Genomic DNA, 16,326 nt, shown 5'->3' with positions numbered 1-16,326 from the left:
GGACCGAGCCCCTGGCCGGATAACGATTCGGCCGGATAAACTAACCTACAGTACACAGCACTTGACGAAACAAAACAATTGTACTGTACTGTACTAACCGCACTGGAAATAATCAACGAACTGTTTACAGGTTAAACCTATTAGCTCAACTGAGGACAACACAGGAAAATGTAAACAAATAGATACACCAAAATAACGCAAGAGTCGTGGGAGACTAGTGCGTGCAACTGCACGTCTGCAAGCCGTGGTAAATAAATTTCGATATTGGCTTCCGGGAAGTGGCCGGATAAACCGAGGTGCGGTAAAACCGAGGCCGGATATGAGGGGTTCTACTGTATAACAAAGTAGAACAATAATTTTCACAGGTGAATATAAAGCAGATTCTTCCAAAGAAAATTTTGTTTTATCCTAGTTGGTGATATAAAAATCTGAATTAATATATATTTTATGTTCAGATAATTTAGAACAGTTCATCAACACATTATTAATCGAGAACTTAACCTACTTTATATTAACTTAATTAAATTACATTTTCAGATAGTAAATAAAAGAGCAGTAACATAACTTGTATTCTTAAACAAAATGTATTTCTATTTTATTACCTTTTTCCAGCTTTGGTATTACTTAGAATTCTTCCTTATTTTAATAATTAATTCTAAATTTTTAATCTAAGACACTGTTCCACAGTGTGGTTTTTATTTCTACACTAGGAAAGACTTCACATTCCTAGGTCTCTTATAACTATAACACAATTTTAGTAATTTAATGCATAGTTCAAATAAAGATTCTGATGCTAAATATTTAATTTAGTTATTACTGCTTTTCTTATTCTTTAAAACAACTATATTTATCATTTAAACTTGTAGTTTAAATGGTTTTAAACAAAAAGTTACTTTTTGCTAAGACATAGCCAACTTTCTTCTTCAAGCTTAAGATTTTGTATCTGTGAACCCCAATAAGCAGTAAGAATGAAACCTTGCTACAACTCACTCTGACAACAAACTTATCATCTAGCGAAACATACCAACCAATTTCATTATAATTAGCTTAAATAAAACTTAATTACAAAAAGATGTTTAACAAATGACATTTTTCTTGAATCAAACTACAAGGGAATCCAAAATAAAACCCAAGTTGAAAAATAAAAAAAATACAATTATAAACAAAACATTTACTGTCATTTTGACACACTACTTAGAAGTTTAATAAATTGACAATTTGTAAACTAACTGCTTACAATAAACAAAAGTACTAACGTATTTAAAGTGTTTTATCAGTAATTTCAACTATTAAAGGCAACCAAACCAAAATGTGCTCAAATGACTTAATCGCCATACTCAGTTTCAAACTTCAGTTATATTTTTGGAGACCGCTACTGTTTCGTCATACAACCTATTTTCTTCCAAGGGCATATAATCCTATATGGTATGTGTGATGCCGTGTACTAGTGCCTTTTACCGCCTGCGGTATCAAGCACCTAAGGTTAAACCACGTTAACCAGCCCACCGGCACCGATGTACCTGGACCGACTGCCCTCTGACCAAAATGGCTTCTAACCAAAACGGTTTCTCACCATTGTTTGGTACACAGGCGGTTGTAACCTTCAACAGCAATGGCCTGCAAAAATATTTATTTCAAAAATGTTCAATGCCAAACAGAAAAGTTTTGTCAGTAAAATAATCAGCTGACAAAATTCTACTGTTACAAAAATTCAGACGGATATTTGATTGCCTTTATATTGGTAATAAAATAATGGAGTCTATCTAAACCAAAGTATGATTATTACACGAAAAACGAACTAAATGACAATAGTAAATCTTTGGTCATAGTCTGCCATTGATCCAACTTCATTGTTTCTAGAATATCTACCCTGAGATACCATGTACTGATTTACATTCCTGCTGTACTCAACATTACAATAAAAATTATAACAAGTAAATAAATTTGATTATAAATTATTAGCAACAGATTATTAATATCCTACTCCTTTTTCAGATACTATATTTAAAAATTGTATTAATACCATTATCTATTTGATTGGACTCACAATCTTATGAACCCACAAAATGTCTGAAACAAAATGTTGTTAGCTCAATCTTTTCTTCTATTTTTTCATTGTATTAAACTTGAGTTAATATTTATAAAAATATTTTTGGTTAAGTCCAAACTTAATTTTTTAATATTTCTTTGTTCTGCATTGTAAAAATAATATTTTTTACATGCAAACAATTTCACTGCAAATAAAATAAAGAAAAATTTAAGTTTTGATGTCCATAAATAAATAAAATTTGATACTTTACCCAAAAAATGTCGAAATGGCTATTTTTTAACTGGCTCTTTTCGTACTATGGTCTAAAACCCGGTTTGCACACACCTTGCAAAATGACTAAGAACTCAAAAGTGATAAGATTAAATTTTTACTCAATTGACCACAAGAAAAACGTGTTTGTTCATTTGAAAAATTTGAACTGGGATTTAAAACTCACATGACTGAAACATTCCGAATTAATGCAGAAATGAGAAATATTAATTTTAGCCCCACCTCCACCCCCCACTGACTATAAAATTTTGAAGTATATTCTTTTATATTAGTTTGTTTAATTAATTGATTGTCCTTTAAATATTGTAAAACATATGAATAAGGAACAGTTCAATACAATATGCCTAGACCTTAAGATTAATCACTCAATCCGACCTAAGAATTGTAGTAAACATAAATGCTTCCTCCGCAGATATTGTAGTCGATCAAAATTTTGTCTGCCACAACAAAATTTGACTACAACATGATTTTAATAGATGAAAACTAATAACACTGATCCTATTGAAACCCAAGCAAAAATTGTAGCATTTGGTCATGCCATAAATACATCCGGACCTTTCCCAAGAACAAATGCTCACTAAAACCAACACAATTTGCTGTCAAACTGCAGCTATTTAAATGTTAAATGGGTGTTAAAAACTCTTACCTCATTTTACGATTAAGAAAAAAATCCAATGTATTATGAAAATTTAGCATTATTTTGACCTGTTGGTGCAATAGTGCGACAATCATCTCTATGCACAGAATTCTGCGTCTCTCTATGACTCTACACAATAGCAACTAGAACATTGACCCTCGCACCAGCTGTGTAGACCAATCCGCCGACGAATTACTAATGTGATGAATGATGGATTAGTTCGAAAATTATGTAAATTTTAATTAAGGTTCACAAATAAGCACTAGAACAGGTTCACAGATGTACAGTCATAAAATGTCTTGTTTAATGACAATAATCTTCCATATGTCGCTAACACCACCTAATCAAGACAAGATGGCTGTGAGCAACTTAAGAATACAGCTTACAGCCAGACATTACTACCACCTGTTCCTCCTCTTGAAGTAATAATTTCAACTTAAGAAATACAACACTAGGAAAATGATGAGAATGTCAAAAAAAATTGATATTGTCACAGAGATATTTATGAAGAGGTTGTGTTGTTCAATGAGATAAATGGGTTACCGTAGAAGCAATTGTGAAAGAATATTTTTAATTACTTGAAAATGTGAGTATTTTTTAACTACACTGTTTTATATGTTTGTACAAGAAGTAACATTTACTTTTCATGTGTACCTTATTTCACTATATCATTTATATTCCCACATATCTACAAAGACCATAAAAGGAACAAATAATAAACTTTAGCCATTTTTCTTGACTTTAGAGAAAGTATCTTAAAGGTCTGTTAATACAAATTTTTCTAAACTATCCCAGTAAAAATCCATTTCCACCATCTTTTTTTCTTGTAATCTTAAACATCAGACAATAACAGGGACATCATGGAAATCCCGTCCAAAAGAATGACACATTCTCAGTGGTTGTTATTCAGGCTTATCTGAGTTGAATAATGGGTTCATTTTACAAACATAGACAATATTGAAATTATATTGCAATAATAATGGACCTGAGATAAATATGAAGATTGTCCCACAAAAATATTCTAATGTTTGAACTGCTCAACTGAATTTATTCATGAAAACTACTTCAATAAAATTTTTGTTGGTACATTAGATATAAATGAAAACATACTAAATTAAATTTTGTTGATTATTAGCAAATGTATGTGAAAACGTATTTTTAATGTAATTTTTTATCTTCTTCTAACATAGACTATTTTATTTATGATGTTTTTCATATTTATCCATCCAATTGTACATTATATTGTTTAGTACGCATTTCATCATTTTGTGGCTGAAAAATATTACCAAATTACACTGGTTACTATTAACTTTCATAATTTACTAACAAGAAACACTTACTTTTTACAAAATAGAGTAATTTTATGTTACATACAGTACTGTATACTAGACTAAATAATGTCTAAATAAACACATATTTTAAAAATCCTTTGGGAACAAGACTAAAGTTTAATGTTGTTTCAAGGTTTCATTTAAATCATTCCTGAACTTCCACAGCAGATATTATATTATACAAATCTTCAAAATACATCCCTTTACAGCATGAGAGAAAATAACATTACTATCAGATAAAACATTACAAAATGTTTTCAATAAAAAATGTGTTAGACTTTTGCCTAACTTTTTACTATAAATAAACATATTTTTCTGTAAGAAAATTGAGCAATAAATAATGTTCATATGGATGTTTTTTATAAAAGATTGTTACTTAATTTTCTGTCCCACTAGTGACATTTTTCTTTAAAATTCCTTTAAAGAACAAAATTAACTAAATCATTACAAAAAAACCCAAAAATCAGTGGATTGGATTACTTAAGTCATGCATTACTGTTACATCTGTGGCTGGTTTTTGGGACAACATAATCGTTGATGATATATCATCAGCCAGTCTCAGTCAGCAAAATTATCAATAATCTCCAACAGATATTTCGTTGTACAAAAAATGTTATTAGCTTTGTAGGATACATCTTATATATAACGGTTAGATAAAATATTGTGTTTACCAAATAGGCTTGTCTTTTTCCCAACTACAACATCTACTAAAACCCAAAATAAATTTTATGCATATGCTATTACTAAACGATACATAGATCACCAAGATCATTGTTATCTGAACTTTCTCATCTCAGGTTGGTTTTGTATGCCACTTTTTAAAAAATTGAAAATTAAGTCATTAAATAATTTGTTATTAATGTTTCAAAGAATTTCATCTGAGACAAGTTATCAATTCAAAAACAAAAAAATATGACCTTGAAATCAACTATCCTACTAACAAAAGCCTTAAACTATTAAGCAGTTGATGAATGTCTGTCAAAACTTCACGGCGATTTGAAAGAAGAAAAGAGAATTTACTTTTAGCTTGACTACAAAAATTATTATTCTCCATTTAGTTTGTACACCTTATTAGTAAAATCTGGAACATTCAGCAACAGTCAAATAAAAAACATATATCTGCAAGAAAGTGAAAACTATACAAAGCACTCAAAATTATCAATAAAAAAGAATTTTGAGAATATTTGTTTTTATTGATTCTTTCTACCAACATTTCATAAATCTATAAAAAATTCATTTGAACCAATATACAGTGTTTGAAAACGAACTCACTAGTTTTAATGTATCCTAGAATATGTACAAAGTGACATACACTGTTTTGGTTTGTGCTGTTTGATTCGTCAACTCCCCAAGTTTTCCAACAGGATGACGCCCCACCTCATTACAATAACCATATGTGTGTCACTCACATTGACACTCACTTGACACTCACTTTCCAGGAAGGTGGATAGACAGAGCTGGCCAATCCCTTGGCCACCAAAAAGCCCAGGCTTAACCTCACTGGACTTCTTCTTTTGGGGCCACATAAAAATGTTGTGTACATTGAAAAGATATCAATCATCTAAGGGAAAGAATCGCCATGGTAGTTTGGACAGTTACACCTGAAATTATGTTGAATGCGTGGAGAGAAGTGGTATTTCGTCTCGAGGTGTGTAGGAAATGGATCCCACGTTGAAGTCTACTAACATTAAACAAAACTTGAAGGAATCCTCATTCATGATAGGTACTCATTTTCATTAATTTCCCCATTAAATGAACACTTAAAACTAGGGAGTTCTTTTTCATGATACCCTGTATCATGTAAATATACAGTATATACATTATCTTTAATTAAAACACTCAATCAATTCCAGCACATGATCTACATCATCACAGTGACACTATACAAGCATATAGACATTATATAGGAGGCCAAGAAAGAGTTAATAATTACCAATAATCAAATTTAAACTTAGTGATATTTAATATAACTAGAATAACATTGAACTTCATTTGATTTTTTTAACTATCTTTCTACAAAACAGTCCACAAGTCTAACATAAAACTTGAACCACCACAACATTAATTCAAATAATTTTGCTTACAATAATTTCTTATACACTTGTACTATATTTCATGCAAAACACAACCACATTGGTCATTTTATCATATTTAATACAATCCCATAAGAATGCCCACGTGTTCTGCTGTTAATGAAATAAAACATAACAGTTTTATAAATTGTACAAAAGCTGACAATAACATATTTATGAGATTAAAACTATGTCTTATTACTAGGAGATCATATACTGTGGGATGTATAATAAACAATACAAGAATAAATAATTAGTATTTGCTTAAATAAAATTATTATAATACAAAAATGTGTATCATTAATATAATTATATATTATAATTTGACAATTTTAGATGCAACACATATTAGTGATTTCTTATAGTTTTAATTAAATTTTTTTTTCAAAACTACCAAATTCAAACATTTTCAGAAATTAACAACACCGGAAAATTCTTGTTGTACCTCTCATTCATTATACATCCACAGCTTTACATTTAAACTAAATGCTAAAGCTATTAATAGGTTTTGTACATATTTTACAAAATCCTGTATTTTTGGCAGTATTCTGTATCGTACAATGCTTTACATGATATCGACAAAAACCGTTTCCATCCGCTAACCTACAATAGTAAAATCATGCCATCTTTAATGTCCACTCTTTTCTTTTAAATGAAATCATGTAAAGCTACAACATTAATTAATCCATGTAAAAGCACAGATAATAAAATATTTATTCTTGATTTAATAATGTACATCATTATCACAACAGAATGTTGTAGGAAATCAACAGTTTGTACTACGAAGAATGGAACTCAAAAACACTTAATATGTACAAATTTGAATGTTCCCCTGGTCGGTCACAGCTTCATCTTACTAGAGAACAAATGTAATATAACAAACTGTTTCAAAACAAGAAATATTGTTTTTTATTTTTAAAATAAATAAAAATAATATTGTTCAAGGACAGAATTTCAGCTGAGTGATATTTTTATACCCAAAACTTAAGCGGTAGGAAAACTAATTCTGTCTATGACAAAAATATTTTACACAATTGGTCTTTATTACATTTACACAATATACAATTGAAAAAACATAACAAATCAATAATAAGATGGATCTCAATATTGACTATATTTTTAAATCAATATCTACTGGTAAATAATAATTGGAAATGGGCATTTAGGAATATTACCTTATCTAAAAATTACAATCTTACTCTTTAATTGTTTCTGATCCTTACATTATTCTTTAAACTTAATATATATTTAAAATGCACCATTATCTTAGTCTCTCAATTTATTTCTAGAAATACAACTCCAACTACTTTATTATAATATTAAATATTTAGTTGTATTTTTATACATTATCAAGATAAAATGATAAATAATACAATATTATTCTCAAAAATTAAAGAGTTGGCTGAAATAAAGTATTGAACTGGTAATAAGTAGGCCTATTTTAAATTTTATTCATCTGTTACAATGTAAAACACTATATACAAGCAAACAAACTTGTGAAATTGTTTTAATGTTCTTTAATAAAAGTACAACAAACCCAACACTTTAAGTATTATTATTTGAAATCCAGATAATGAAAAACATAAGTTACATTAAACATATAACATACAATATAAAAGATATAGGGTGGAATTTTTTAAAGTGATTTACTGATTTGTATTGTTAAAATAATTATATAAATAAGAATATTTATTGCTATGGAAGCATGATAAAATCTTGATGTTTGAAATAAAGTTAGGGAAGAAGATATTGTAGGTAATGAGACTTGGTTAATTAAATGAGAGAGGAGGATGAAAATATCATTACTTTAGTATGTTGCAATATTTATGTGTTACATCCAGTTTGAACAGGAAAGGGAGCTATATGTATAAAAAGAGTTTTATAGTGTTATTTAACCTTAAACTGACTTGTGAGTAGACTAACGGATTTAGACAGGCTGTGACTTAAACCTTTCAGTACCAACATCTGGTAACCAGATGTTTAGAAGTGTGCAAAAAGTACCAATGTTTGTTTTTACGAAACGTCTGATAATAGGAAGTGTTCAAATACATATTTTGTCTTTTAATTTGCATCACTTTTCCATAAAGAAACAAACCCTTGTTTATTTATAATTTGAGACATAACAGAATATAAATCAAAGACTAAATCGTATCAAAACAATGAGCATATCATGTTAGTCATACACTCACTGATGATCAAGTCAGCTATTTCTGAAATGTTTTTATCTATTCTCTTTGTAGTCTATATTCAAATGATTAAATTGTACTTCATTTTATTATTGTATTATAGATCATTCAAGATCATTTGTTAGTAATAACACAAGGAGTAATGTTGATGAAGATAGTGTCGATGTATATACATTATAAGGTATTTCCATATTCCCTTTGTGATTTTAATTTTTTTAAAGTTGATTATATAAAAAGTACTTGGATGTGCTACTGATTAAACTGGAAGCTACATGGACGATCATGTTTCCAAAAAATTATTATAAATAAAAGAAAAAGTATATATATATATATATATATATATATATATATATATATATATATATACAGCTACTAAATGTAATCCTTTTAAAGTAAATTAAATTAACTATCATGAAACATGTAAGATTTTGATTTAGGTAATTTGTTTTATCTATACAAAATTTCAAAATGGTTGAATAAACAATGTATAGAGTATATTTTATTTTTTTAATGTGATTATAGTTAATATGAGTTAATTTTGTTCCCTAGTTTATAAGGAACAAAATCTTTGTATGACTTATCAAATAAAAACAACACCAGTTTTATTAACCTTTAGCAACACTACAAAATTTGGTCTGGCACTTTTTGATACACTTATTAGTAAAATAGCTGGATTTTTTAGTACATCATGAGAATAATGACTCACACTCAAGCTTAAACTTTAAATATAAACTTAATTTAAAGATTTATTATCACATAATCCTTTGTCAGTTGAAGAATAAAGAAGCAATAAAGACTCAAACATAAAATAATACATAAATGTACTTAATTTTAAATCAAAATATTGTCAATTTAGTCATTTACCATTACTGATTGGAATTATTTGTGTAAAAACCAAAATATTACTTTGGTAATATTCTCTGCCAAGAATCTGTATTGTTTACAATTAAGAGTACCTACAATAAAGTAATTATTATTAAAGTAATTTTAACCACTCTGTTTGTTATAAATTTAAAAACAAACACTCCAATAATATACTTTTTATTTCTATGAGGCCCTTCATGCTCAAGGAATCATCAGACCCACATAAATGAATAAAAGTGGTTCTTTTATTCATTTATGTGGGTCTGATGATGTGTTCCTTGAGCACAAAACGCTTCACAGAAATAAAAATTATATTATTGGAGTGTTTATTTTCAAATTTATAAATAATTTCAATAAGAAAGGAGCTTCTAGAATGTTCTTTGTTTGTTTGTTCAAGAAACATTGGAGAATATTTCTACCCGAACTGTTACTAGATAAAACAGCACTAAAAGATTAATTATTTTTCTTTTTTGATATAGTTATGTTAATTTTTTTATTTACACACCAATCTGTGAACTCCTATACTTACAAATATTTCTTTTTTAGAATGTTGATTTATTGTTGATAATTTGTTATATGTTACAATAGCCTTACAATAAACAAATTAACAGTTACTAATCAGATGCAGTTATTAATTAAGAGGAACTACACAGTTATAGAAAATGTTGTTTTTAATGTACAATAGTAATAATTAGACGTTATTCTAATTACTACTTTAAACCCAATTTACCTGCAAAACTTTCTCAACTATTTTTTGAAAGAATGGTGTCAGTTACTAGGTTAACAATAAAAAATTACAATGCTTAAGAAAACCATTTTCCAATACAAAGGTAAACTGAATCATATATTAACAAAATTAATCTTCTTAAGTTTTGATTGAAATTCAACAACATAGAAGTAAGTAATGTTGTGAAAAATACACTTTGTAAGCGAATCTTACTTATATCCATGATCAATTAATTAATAAGACATTATGAATACTCCTAAAATTAAGAAACTATCACCAATGCTAAACTAATAAACTAAATTATTATCTTCAATTTTTAAGAAAATTGTAAAAAATGTAATAAATATTTTTACTTGACATTCTTGAGCATTTTCTGAAAAAATGTATTTTTCACAACATTTCCCCCTCCTTCAAACTTAGAAGTATTACTTTGGGTTAGGGAAATTGACATGATGATAACTGCAATATTTTATAATTCAAAGCATCAAAACTTTAGGCTTATAAATCATTTTTATTTACTTCATTTTCAACATCTAATGGAGATATTTATTCACTAAATTGATCCAGAAATTTTTTTTTTAATGAACTATTTTTTCATCATTAAACTAGTGCACACTTTATCATGTAAAATTTTCCATCTAAAAAAGAAAAGTGTTAGGTTTGTTGTGAAACACAATAAGAAACATTATTGTACATAAAGGAAAAAACACTTAAGATTGCACTAAGAATAGTAATACATACAATAATAAATGTTTATAAAGAAAGACTAGTTGTACACACTACAATTGACAATGGAAATCATTTTACAATATTGGCATTTTACCGAGTGTTTTAATTAAAATAAGTACTATTAATAAAAAAAAAACTAATATATAAGCCTAAATCACATAATATATAATAAAGTACAGAAGAAGAACCTGTACACACACCGGTATATCATGATCACATTAAATTGTATTCTTCACTGCTAAAATCTAATAATCTTTAAAATGATCATATCTTTTTACTAATAAAATTCTTAATACAAAAATCACGAAATCAACAGTTAAAATAATGATATACACAATTTGGTAAAAATACAGTTTAAAAAATTACTTTCTTATAAAAGTATCAAAGTTGGTAGGTAAACCTGTGATGGTCCCCTGATCTACAATTTGGGGATATTAAGATGAAAGACAAGTTAGGTTGGCAGAACTGCATGGTTCTCATTTAAGTTGAATGGGCAACTGGAAATGAGGAGCCAAACGCATTTTACCTGGAACAAAATTTGAATAATTAAGAAATATCTTCTAGTGCATCAGAAGATATGTAAAACTCAAGTGCATTTATACTCTAGATATGTATTAAATCACAAAAACAATCTACATGAATCATTTTTACAATATCAGATGCTTATTTCCAACAAGTTTCTTGATTGCTGTGCCAAAATATTTTTAAACGTGCCCTTAAGACATTTCAAAAAGCTCAAGATTTGAATGATGCAAAATATATTTCTATGGTTAATACATTTCAACACTAGAAATGGAATTACAGTTTTAACACATTTACAAGGAGTTTAAAACAGTTCTTATTAATACTTTTATTACAAATAATACAACGTTTTTAAACCTTGCAGGTGACTATGAATTTGAACAGTCACAATCTTGAAAATATCACTTATCCAAATGAGTACGGTAATCTGTAAGACTTTGACCTACTTCTTTTAAGAATTAGTGTCATTATTGTTTTTTAAATATCCATGCATATTAACCTCAGTACCCAAAGATATGAATACATTTTCAGAAATATTAACTGTCATTATAAGAGGCATGTTTTTCATTGCACTTATAGAGAATACTTTATTCTAAACACTCACAACCCATTTTTTTAGAATTATAAAAATGTTCCATTATAAAATTAAGATACGGAAAAATCACAATAATTTGTCTTGAAATAATACATTGACTACAGGGCCTTATGATGTTCCTAAATAGTCATAATTTAACCCACTGAGGAAGGAGCTATTTTTTATTACCCTGACCTACCATTATTATAAGTAGGCTAAAGTTACAGGGATTTCAGTTTAGTTATTTCAGTTAAATCTTTGAAATTTTTTGCCAAAGAAGGTACTTGAGATAAAAATATTTGTACAAGGCTTGTTCAGAAAGTAAGTACCGATACATTCTACTGCCGCCATAGCGCTGCAATCAGAGTTTCGTACATGCGGACTAGTCGTCCTTGTCCACTGGCTATCGACTCACGCCATTTTAGTTGTTATACGTTGTGTTTTCAGTTTTCTCTGAATGTTTAATATGTTTAAGACGATTAGTGATCCCGCCGATTGTGCGATTAGTTCTGTAATAAGATTTTTGAACGCAAGGAATGTGAAATTGGCTGAAATTTATCGTCAACTTCAAGCTGTTTACGGGGAAAACACAATGAGTGAGGGAATGGTGAGAAAGTGGGTTAGAATGCTCAACGGGGGTTGAACAAATGTGCATGATGAGAATCAGAGCGGTCGGCCTTCTCTCGTCACCAATGATCTGGGAAATGTAGTTGACAAAAAAAAATCAAGAAAACAGACGTTTCACTATGACAATGCTATCTGACGATTTCTAACTAATTTCACAAACTCTTTTGTACGAAATGGTTATTGACTCCTTAGGTTATCGCAAGCTGTGTCCCCGATGGGTTCCAAAAATGCTCACTGATGTGCACAAAACCAAGGGACTCGAAAGTTCTTTGACTTTTCTCACATGGTACAGTGATAATGGTGAGGATTTTTTTAACAAAATTGTGACAGGTGATGAAACTTGGATCAGTCATGTCATACCAGAATCCTAACAGCAGTCAATGGAGTGGTGACACTAGCAATTGCTAAAGAAACAAAAATTCAAGACGACAATGTCTGCATAAAAACTCATGTGAACTGTCTTTTGGGATGGGAAAGGTGTTTTGCTGATTGGTTCTCTCCTAAGAGATGAAACAATTAATGCGGCAAGGTATTGCGGAACTTTAAAAAAACTAAGGCAGGCAATTAAAAAACAGAGAGGAATGCTCAGTAACAGAATTGTGTTACTCCATAATGCTAGGCCCCATACCGCTGGTGACACTCAAACATTGATTCGACAATTTCATTGGGAGCAGTTCGATCACCCGCCCTACAGCTATTTGGCACCATCTGACTACCACTTGTTCCTGCACATAAAGTGCGAGCTAGGCGGCCAACGCTTTGAAACTGATGATAAAGTGAAAACTGCTGTGGAGTTGGCGGGAACTTCTACAAAGAGGGTATAGACAAACTTCTACGAAGAGGGTATAGACAAACTTGAAGAGGGTATAGACAAATTGATCACCCGCCCTACAGCTATTTGGCACCGTCTGACTACCACTTGTTCCTGCACATAAAGTGCGAGCTAGGCGGCCAACGCTTTGAAACTGATGATAAAGTGAAAACTGCTGTGGAGTTGGCGGGAACTTCTACGAAGAGGGTATAGACAAACTTCTACGAAGAGGGTATAGACAAATTGATCACCCGCCCTACAGCTATTTGGCACCGTCTGACTACCACTTGTTCCTGCACATAAAGTGCGAGCTAGGCGGCCAACGCTTTGAAACTGATGATAAAGTGAAAACTGCTGTGGAGTTGGCGGGAACTTCTACAAAGAGGGTATAGACAAACTTCTACGAAGAGGGTATAGACAAATTGATCACCCGCCCTACAGCTATTTGGCACCGTCTGACTACCACTTGTTCCTGCACATAAAGTGCGAGCTAGGCGGCCAACGCTTTGAAACTGATGATAAAGTGAAAACTGCTGTGGAGTTGGCGGGAACTTCTACGAAGAGGGTATAGACAAATTGATCACCCGCTACGACAAGTGTTTGAACATCAGTGGACACTATGTCGAAAAATAGTTTATGGGTTTGAGCTTTCACAAAAAAAATAAAATTGTGTTGAAAAAAGTTGTTTTGCTTTTTTTGAAACAGTACTTACTTTCTGAACAGGCCTCGTATTTTATTTAATTAATAAATCTTTTGTATACAGAAATAATTTTTAAAATTGTATCTACATTTTCACAATATTTTTAAATATAAAACTAGACCAAATAACTTTTGAAATGAAAATGTTAAAAATATTATTTATATACTGAAAATATGTCACTTTTAGCACATACAGTAATATATTTAATCTTTTATTCCAACATATAAAAACACATCAGCATTAGTGAACAGATAAAAAAAACATACTCAATGAAAAACATAGACAATATATAAATTTCTAGCTGACCTGATCAAAAGCAATGAAACATTAAAAGCGACTCAACAATGTCTAGCTACATGCCAACACTATCAGCAAAACAGAAAACTACATTCACAATATCCACTTCAAAAAGAAAGACAACCCCACAGCAGGATGAACTCCATTGAACGGGTTAAAATAAAGTTACAGAAGTTGTTGAACATACTATCATTACAGTCTAGGAATTAAGAGGAATCAAAAAATTATATGTTATAAATCGCACCTTTACTAAGTTTTTTAATTCAAAATTTCCTAGTTCTAACGATCTAGAGAGAAACACATAAAGGCATAATCATGAAAAACAATAATTATTTTAATGCCATTTAAAATTTCTTTATTATGAAAAACTTTTTTTGTATATTTTCCTATGTAGGCTGAATTTCAAAATCTGTACACTTTTCCAGAAATGATTTTGCTTCCAACAAACTTGTTTTGGATTTCAGATTGTAGAAAAAAGAAATATTTTACTTACAGAGCTATGTTAATAAACAATACTAGAGCAGTCTGCACCGCTACATTTCAATACCCCTCTACACTTCCCGCCCAACACTGTTGCCTGCTTTACTTATGAAATATTATTAATGAGACTTTTCAACATCTGTTGCAATAAATAAACATCAGTAGTCACAACCATATTATTAAAATATGTGTATGTTTGATTTTATTCAACTTTTTTCAGACAAAACGTAAATAAAACAGACAGTAGTGACCATATTCACGTCATAGCAGAAATTCCTGGAGGTTAGCAGCAATATGGTAACACCGGCTCAAATATCATCACACTGTTTTGGGGCAAGCTGCTCTAATATATATTATTATGAGAACAACAAAATAAATGGTAAAGTATTTTAACAATACAACTCTATAAATTAAGAAGATTACATACGTTTATTTTGGTCGGATTCTGGACATTGGTTTACAATGATTTCATAAAGTTCCTTCACCTGCAAAACATAACCTGGAATTAATAAATAATAGCTAAAAAAATAAACTATTCATAAATAATGCAATAATTATAATCATTAAAAAAATTACACATAAATATCAAATGTACTTTTTTAAACTGAATAATTCTAAGCAAAGTTAAAATTAAAACTAAATGAATACACATTATCCAATATTAAGGAATGAAACAATATAAGGCTATCCACACATTAACATAACACAAGATATAAGATTTCTACAAGTGTAAACCTATGACCAATCACTCAGTAACAACTTTGATTATTAAAAAACAATTTATTCCCTTTGGCTTAGAAATATACGTATCAACTAATCAGTTATATGACTCAAACTTGCTGAGCCAGCAATATGCAACTCGGAAAGGAACAGGTAGATCTTGATTAGTTCAACTCAACATAAACTCTTACGATCACTCAAACTAGCTAGGCCAGCAATACACAACTCAGGATAGAAGAGGTAGATCTTGATAAGTTCAACTCAACATAAACTCTTACGATCACTCAAACTAGCTAGACCAGCAATACACAACTCAGGATAGAAGAGGTAGATCTTGATAAGTTCAACTCAACTTAAACTGTTACAATCACTCAAACCAGCTGGGCTAGTAATACATGTCTACAACTCAGGATGGAAGAGTTAGATCTTGATTAGTTCAACTTAACTCAAACTCTCATAAATATATTTTACTGAAAATTTTTACTTAACCCTCAAAGCGCTACTATCGCACTGTGCGATATGTTCGTTTTTGTTAAATTACCGTAAAACGGTTTATTTAATTATCCCATCATTTTCATCTTACAACGTAGGAGAGATTTCTCTACGCATTGGCTCTATTTTGTAAGCCTTTGAGTAGAATGAAAAATAACAGTCAGCTGATTTTGTCAGCTGTTGCCGCGCTCGCCGCGCAGTACTTTGTCATAGTTTTCGTCTACATTAGTTATCGTT

The 16,326-nt window shown here is 30.0% G+C and overlaps 1 protein-coding gene across 3 annotated transcripts in view; it reads right to left on the bottom strand.

The window, feature by feature from the left end:
- Positions 1–6,227: 6,227 nt before the first annotated feature.
- Positions 6,228–16,326, bottom strand: part of LOC124353923 (meiosis regulator and mRNA stability factor 1-like) — a 98,591-nt gene continuing 88,492 nt past the window's right edge. For all 3 annotated transcript variants that reach the window (XR_006921644.1, XM_046803981.1, XM_046803982.1), the window contains 2 exons: positions 15,305–15,362; positions 6,228–11,392 (listed from right to left, as the gene is read on the bottom strand). Coding sequence is in view for 2 of the 3 variants with exons in the window: in XM_046803981.1 (XP_046659937.1) it covers positions 11,343–11,392; positions 15,305–15,362 (108 nt within the window). In the remaining variant the exon portion in view is untranslated. The remainder of the gene's footprint in view (positions 11,393–15,304; positions 15,363–16,326) is intronic.

This window comes from Homalodisca vitripennis, chromosome 2 (genome assembly GCF_021130785.1).
Source record: "Homalodisca vitripennis isolate AUS2020 chromosome 2, UT_GWSS_2.1, whole genome shotgun sequence".
NCBI classification, from domain to species: domain Eukaryota; kingdom Metazoa; phylum Arthropoda; class Insecta; order Hemiptera; family Cicadellidae; genus Homalodisca; species Homalodisca vitripennis.
Note: the sequence above shows the minus strand (reverse complement) of the source record. Positions and strands in the feature narration are given on the sequence as shown.